Raw genomic sequence first — 8115 nt, forward strand, 5'->3', positions numbered from 1 at the left:
GTGTGGAGAGCTTGTGGATCAGAATCTAGTTGAGGATTAGATGCTAAAGACGTCATGGAGCAACTCTTTGACCTTGTCTCTGTCTGGAAGTAATCTGCTCACAAAATGACAACATGAATTAAAAAGCAGGAAACATTTATTAAATGGTTGAAAGCAGATTGGTTGAATGTTTCCAGAGGAAATGGCCCGAGCCTGGGTTCTCTGACGTGCAGTATCTCCAAGATCATCACAAGCCACTGGAGAGCGCATCATTTTGAACTATGAGCTTACGAGCTTCCACTGTGGTACTTTTGGGAAAAACGGCCTGGAGCAGTGACTCTGGAGCAAGTGTGTGTGTGTGTGTGTGTGTGTGTGTGTGTGTGTGTGTGTGTGTGTGTTTTAGCTTTGTGGAATTGGGCCCTTGATGCTTTGAGAGAATGCAAATTATATTTGCCGTAGCACTTTATCAATCCAAAGCCAAGGCAGACATAATGGCACTCATCTGATGGATTTTGCATGCAGCCTTGTCTTGGTTATGATAAATGCTGGCAGTCAAATCAAATTCTCCTTGAGCAATGCCAAAGATTTTCATAAGGTTTCATAACACTAAAAGCACAATTTTAAACATTTTCTCAAAAGTCTAAAGTAAATTATGTATATGATAAAAGTGGTGTATAATAAAGTTAGAATTTTATGCTCATCACCAGTCTACTGCTCGTAGCTCTTATGTGTAGACTGCTACATTAGTAGTACAATTAAAATTACCCAGTTAAATAGATCAACTATTATAGGTCTTAATGCTTATAATTGGGCCTAATTGAGCTGCAAAATTACATAACGGTTTATGGTAAAGACACAAATACTTTAAATTCACTACACTGGGACCTGTTTAACATTCCTATAAAGTTTAGGAGAAAATTCTGGACAATGAGTGCTCTTTTTTACATTAACACTGTAAAACTGTGATTCAAATGGTCATAAAACAACACTGCAGTTTTGTTTAAGCCACCATTAGTTGCTTTAATAATTACTCAGTTAACTAGTAACTACTAACTACTAATTACAACAATTTAATCATTCAAATGACTCAAGCAAATTGCTTTCCATATATTCTCAAATTAAGTGAAACAACTGGCTTTTGCAATATATAACTCTCCCCATACACCTCACCTCAGCTAGTGCAGTTGCTTTATTTGTTTTATGGTAAAAGATGACTTTGATTACTAATGTAATTTAATACCAGCTAAAGTGTTTTCGTTTAAATGACCTCACTTTAAATACTCTAATATGGTGTATGTATGTGAATCAATAAATGTTTATAAATGCTATAAATTACTTCATTTGAACAGAGAAAATGTCATAGGAAAACGTTAAAATCGTTATCATTCTAATGAGGTACTTGTAGCACATCACATTTATTTGTGTATGATTTAAAAAAATATATATCTATAGGCAAGTGTGCTTACCTTTAATATACCGCTCATTTAGAGTCCATTTAGGATCTGAGTCATTTAGGAATTGTATAATAAGCTACACAAAGCTTATATTTAGCTTTCATTATTTAATGACTATTATTGTTTGGTCTATGGCAACAATAATAACTAGACTGTAATAAAACATAAGCATCAATTAAAACATTTTTTGACTGGCAGTGTAATTTTCAGTATACTGTATTTTACAATTTAATTAACTAGGGGCTCATTAATAAAATTATAAAAATAAAAACGTTTTAATATCAATAAAATTAAGTCCACTACTTATAAAGGTTCACTAAGTAATCTTTACAGTGTAGAAATGGATTATTGGAATCTGATTAATTTGTTTACCATGAATTATTTTATTCACTGTAACACAATGTTGTGTATACGGATAGTTTAATGATGCAATGTCAGTATAAATGTAATACATTAAATATGATAAAAACACAGTAATATAGCTAAAAATGTGGCCTGAACAAATGACCTCACAACTGAAGCACACAAGCTGAGAGAGGGCAAAGTTGAAAAGGCATAGGTCAGGGCATTTAGTCATTCATTTCCATTGAGAAACAGCATGTGAGCCTACAATCACGTCACATAGCCTAGTCATACCAGCACATTCATTCCTCATGGGGTTCAGACAGCTTTCCCTCATCCATCCTCTCTCTCATGACTCTACAGTGTCGTGGTTGGGGTGGGTGGGGGGTGGAATCATACAGCAGACCTCTAACTCAATTGAGTCAGAAGACCCCCAGGGGTCCATGAAGCAAATCCAGGGGGTCTATGATTTAAAGAAAAATGCTATAGTAGTGTAAATCTCAACCCATCATTACCGAAGTTATTATATTTATTACAGACTTTATATAGTTATTACCATGTTTAACTGGTCCCTTTAACTGAAGGAGTTTAATCCAAACCTCAATAAGTTCCTATAAATGTCACTTTGGACCTGATGTTGTGGAAAGTTCAGGAATAGAATGTTTTATGGCTCCAATAAAATAACCATATTATTATCGTACAAATTTAAATCATATTCATGAAATAGATCTGTATTGAGCGGGTCCATGGAAAGTTTGAGAACTGGCACAGCAGTGACTGGGTGAAAGACTTGTTCTGGGTTAATAGTACAGTACTAAAACAAGAAAAGTAAGTAATTAAGTGTGTGTGTGTGTGTGTGTGTGTGTGTGTGTGTGTGTGTGTGTGTGTGTGTGCGAGTGAGAGAGAGAGAGAGAGAGAGAGAGAGAGAGAGAGAGAGAGAGATATACCCTCCTGCAGGTTTCTCCACGTTGCTGTCACTGAGGGAAAGCAAACCGCACGGCGGGGCTGCAGCAGCAAGACATGTCTGCAGAGCCGCTATGTTAAAAAAAAAAAAAGAAAGACTATTTTGTGAATCTAAAATCTAAAATATATTATAATAAGTGTGAAAAATCAGGAATCACATCGGTCAGTGTGTCTTTTTGTATGTGTAAATCAGACAGGTAGATGTAGAGATGCTCTCGGGCTGGAGCTTATCATACTGCAGCATGATAAGCGTGTGACACTTCCAGCTCATAACATGTTCTATAAATGTTAGATATCCTGTAAATAGGATAGTAAGCTGTAAATCTATCTATCTATCTATCTATCTATCTATCTATCTATCTATCTATCTATCTATCTATCTCCAGTTCAATTAAATTCAGTTCAATTAAATGTGGTTTAATTGGCATGCCTGTATATAGCCTAGACAATGGTTTCAGAGCATCGGGAAAATAATGAGAATATGAACTACAACCAGGAAGAAATGATAGGTGCTGATTTGAAGAGCACACAGTGAGGATCCACACTTTTGGAGGTGACAGTAATGCGTCAAATGGCTCCACACAATGAAGCGCTAAACATTCAGTTACAGCTTCACACCAAAAGTTAGTTTTTCCAAATGGATACCAAACGTTTTCTAGTCAGCCGGTTTGTCTACCCACTTTGTCCTCGTCTTTTGTGCAGATTTCCTTTCTTATTATTCAGTGCATTTTTAAAAATATGTTTCATGCATGTTTTATTTTATTTTATCAATATTTCCTAGGCTATATAACGTTTCGGACAATATATATATTTTTTTTACATTTACATTTACATTTATTCATTTAGCAGACGCTTTTATCCAAAGCGACTTACAAATGAGAAAATACAAGCAAATGGTTATTTTATTTATTTATTTATTTTTTAATGTAGGCTATGATAAACTCACTAAGAGCAAAAGTTGATGAAAATACATGAACATTTACTTTTTTCATTCAATACCTGATTTCTCCAAGCAATTTGGGAGAACATAATTAAGCTTAGGCAGAATCTTAATATAGCCTGCGTGGTAGTGACGACAAGATTACAACAACAACAACAACAACAATAATAATAATAATAATAATAATAATAATAATAATAATAATAATAATAATAATAATAAGGCCTATAACACAATAGCAGCATCAACAACAATAAATAACAACAACAACAATAATAATAATAATAATAATAATAACAACAACAAAAGTAATAATAACAATAATAAGGCGTATAACACAATAGCAGCAGCAACAACAATACATATCAATAATAACAACAACAACAACAACAACAACAAAAATAATAATAACAATAATTAAGGACTATAACATAATAGCAGCAGCAACAACAATAAACAACAACAACAACAACAACAACAATAACAACAATAATAAGGCCTATAACACAATAGCAGCAGCAGCAAGAACAACAACAATAATAGCCTAATAATAATAATAATAATAATAATAATAATAATAATAATAATAATAATAATAACCTAGTGACAATAATTCAGCCAAAGTTTAATTCAAAATAATACTTTGTAAATGATGATTATTATTTCGTGTGTTACTTCGGCAGTATCTTCATTTGCATGCTCTTCCCCGGCTCCTCCCCTCTGTCTATAAGACTGTGCGCTGTGACACACTGACAGCAGCTGCGGGTTACATGGAATGTCCTAGAAGAAGCTGATTAAACGGATAAATGTTCCTGACCAGCTGAAAACACACCGAGCTCCGAGTCTGCACAATGTTTGTGTAGCTAGTGCATGAAAAGCAGCCTGTGGCTTTTATTTACTGGACACCCTGGATACTTTTCATTAGAAGTTATAATAGGAGAGAATCTGTTTTGATGATGGCGTTTGCCATGCTGCGGCCGATGGCGACTCACCTCGCGTACCCGGACCACAGCATGCTGTCTGAGGACGAGGAGACGCGCAGTGAGAGCGACGGCAGCTCAGAGCAGAGCTACGGCTGCTGTGCGGAGAAGCGGCGGCGCATGGTGCGCAAACCGGCCGTCAGCAGCGTGCTCATCGTCAAACAGAGGAACGCGGCTAACGCGCGGGAACGCGACCGCACGCAGAGCGTCAACACCGCCTTCACGGCATTACGGACTCTCATACCCACGGAGCCGGTGGACAGGAAGCTCTCCAAGATCGAGACCCTGCGCCTTGCGTCCAGCTACATCTCCCACCTGGCCAACGTGCTGCTCATAGGGGACGGCGGCGAGGACGCGCAGCCGTGTTTAAGCGCCGTTTGCAGCGCGCAGGGGGAAACCGGAGGCAAACAACCACGCACCATCTGCACCTTCTGCCTCAGCAACCAGAGAAAAGGGGTAAGGAAACAGGATGTTGAAGTGCACTCTTAACATGTTTATTCACAGAAGAGCTAAAAAAAAATCTGGCTTTGTTTATTTACACCACATTGTTGTACTATGTAAATTATTCGAAACATTCTCACTAGATCGAAGACAATCTGGGTGTAATTTTAAATCCTTGGACACTCTAGCAAAACTAATTTGTTATTTTATCATGGGCAAAAATATGCACACGTTTAGTATGTAATATAGACATTTATTTTTAACAAATTAATATGCCGTGCTATGCCAGGCACCATAACATTTGATACCTCTGTTCTTGGTATAAAGTTTCATTTAGACCCTTATTATAATACTTAGGTCACAAGGTTAAATATTACTGAAACACATCAAGTCATTCATAGTTGTCAGTTAAAGAGAAAGATACAATTAGTTTTGCGATAATAACAATTCTTCTTCTTCTTCTTCTTCTTCTTCTACTTATTATTATTATTATTCTGCATGAATACACACGTCATGCAACGCATTCTAAAACCATACTTGTGTTATTTACAGGTAAAAGACAGTAAAGATTGTCTCAGGATGCGGGGAATCAGTTCCCTGCGCATGAGCCGACGGTAGCTGGTAGAGCTGAAGGTGGCCAAACTCAGGGAACATGAATAAAAATGAGAGAGAGAGAAAAGAGAAGAAGGAGAGAGAGAGAGAGAGAGAGGCGCACGAGGAGAGGCGCACTGAGAGCTTGCGCTGGAGCACGCAGAGACTCAAGGACTCGTAAGAGATTCAAAAGACAGCTCTTTATTGATTTCTTTCATGTATTTGAACATTTTAATGCAGTGCATAAACTTTTTTTTTGTTGTTGTTCTAAAGAGAATTTATAGATTTTTCTACAAATATTGTGTGAATCTCACAATGAATAAAATATATTTTTGATCAGATTTCAGCCTGCATGGTTTTATTGCATGATTAAAGCCATGCATAGATGTGACACTGCAACATGGCAATGACTTGATCAAGATACTGAATGCACTTGTTGTTTTTTAATGCAGTTTATTAATAATTCAACTTGTGTGCTTTTCAAAACAGCTTTGTTTTCGTATTTATTCGTCCATGGCATATATTCATTCTGCTATGATATTTCTTTGGACATTTTTCAATTATACAATTCAAGTACTGTGCAGTAGGTAATTATTGAATATAATTTAAAAGATTACAGTTTGCTGGCAACAGTTTTTTTGTGCATTTCCCTGACATTAAAAGGTACAGTTTTTGTAAATATGATCAAATTACCCTATAGTAGTATATTAAAAAAATATCTACCAATTTACCATAAAAGAGCCTGTCTTTATGATATATCTGCACATTTAAACATTTTTAAAAGTTCACTATGTATCCTTGCTAAACATAGCTACAGTATTCCTCTTTCCACCTGTATAGGAATGCACAGCCTACATAAACAAAGGTATCGTGAGGTTTCATTTTTCTTGCTCTCATTAAAACAACTAAAGGGATTTCCTCTGATGCCCGCTGTTTTGACACGGAAGGGGCTGTTTAGTGCGCCAGCGGCGTCTTTGGAAGAGGCCAAGCTCCTTTTATCTTTTCAATAACAGTGGGCACAAAGGTGAAAAACAGGAAATGAACAGTTAGACTCCCTTTGTATGGGGCACTAAGACTGGCAGCTCGAAAACCGCCTGCCTGATCCAGCAAAACATGCACAGGCTTTGGTGAGGAAGGCAGCGAAACAAATGGACACTGCACTTCAGTGAACCAACAAAAGTAAATATTAATATATAAAAATGCTCAGGCTACATGTAAAAATAAATCTAAAGATGTTCTAGTTTATATATAATAAATATGACTTCAGTGAGTGAATGAATAAATCCGTAAAGTCATTAAATAGCAAGGTGAATTTGACTTTAATCATCTGTACTGATTTAACAATCCTTTTTGCCCTACCTTTTCTTCATTAGTATCCCCCTCTCCCCGTTTTTCATCATGTCCTTTCCAGGTTTGTAAAGTTTTGTAAACTATAGTCTATAATACAGCGGAAGTATAGGCTCCTGAGCACCAGTGTATTTTAGTGCATATCTCATGCTTTGATGCTTTCCTTCTCTCTTTCTCTTTGCTTTTTGAAGTCTGGGATGGATTAGTCATGGTGAATAGTACCCCTTGGTCAGTGTAGGGACCTTGACACAGCTGTGTGTCTGCAAGTTGTATAAATCACCAGTGGGGTCAGAAGGAGTGAAGGAGGGAGCAGAGAAACCACAAAGGGGTGGAGAGAAAAAGGGGGTGTGTGAAAGGGGGAATATTAGTGTACCCAAAAAGACTGAGAGTTCCTGGTGCAGCTCTGTGAACCATTCCATAAGGCAAGACTGAAAATGGGAGATTTTGGATGACTGACAAGGTCACTGAACTGCTGTGTTTGATGCGAGTTTAAAAATAGTGAAATCATAAATAGATAGAACTCAATTCTAAAACATCATGGACAAAAAAAACCCCTGATAATGCAGAAAACTGATATACTCTTTCTGAACTAATATTTTACTTTTACGATGAATTATAATTAGTTTTGTTTTATTTTGTGTTTACTTTTATCAATTGATTCTCACAAAGCTTCAGAAATCTTTAGAAAGTGTAGCGGGAAATGGCTTTTCGTAATCACTGTACATATATACATGTAAACACATACAGATTGTCTTACTATCCTTGACGGCCTTCCATTAATCCACCTTCCTTCCATTAATGCACCTAATTACTTTACATACACATAGATCTTCCTTTAACTTCAATAACCAAATGGAAACCTATCAACTTTTTTAAAAGATAAACAAACAAACAAACAAACAAACAAATAAGTAAAATCTGCATAAAAAAGCCAAATGTCCCCACAAAGTCAAAACTACACACACACACACACACACACACACACACACACACACACACACACACACACACACCTTCAGTAACTCTTATCCACACTGACCCTTTCACTCGTCTGACTCAGACAAAAAAATTTCTCAGC

The 8115-nt window shown here is 36.5% G+C and overlaps 1 protein-coding gene across 1 annotated transcript; it reads left to right on the top strand.

Moving 5' to 3' along the window:
* The first annotated feature begins 4456 nt into the window (after positions 1 to 4456).
* On the top strand, positions 4457 to 6672 carry tcf15 (transcription factor 15). The gene is made up of 2 exons (XM_053623930.1): positions 4457 to 5114; positions 5652 to 6672. The coding sequence occupies exons 1-2, from the start codon at positions 4632 to 4634 to the stop codon at positions 5715 to 5717; spliced, it is 549 nt and encodes a 182-aa protein (XP_053479905.1). The 5' UTR covers positions 4457 to 4631; the 3' UTR covers positions 5718 to 6672.
* Positions 6673 to 8115: the final 1443 nt, after the last annotated feature.

This window comes from Ictalurus furcatus, chromosome 5 (assembly GCF_023375685.1).
Source record: "Ictalurus furcatus strain D&B chromosome 5, Billie_1.0, whole genome shotgun sequence".
Classification (NCBI taxonomy): domain Eukaryota; kingdom Metazoa; phylum Chordata; class Actinopteri; order Siluriformes; family Ictaluridae; genus Ictalurus; species Ictalurus furcatus.

Bases quoted from the DNA above. Each gene is read 5' to 3' on its own strand.
- tcf15 (XM_053623930.1), top strand. From the start codon at position 4,632: ATGATGGCGTTTGCCATGCTGCGGCCGATGGCGACTCACCTCGCGTAC. The intron at 5,115-5,651 runs GTAAGGAAACAG...TGTTATTTACAG, and splicing joins TCAGCAACCAGAGAAAAGGG to GTAAAAGACAGTAAAGATTG.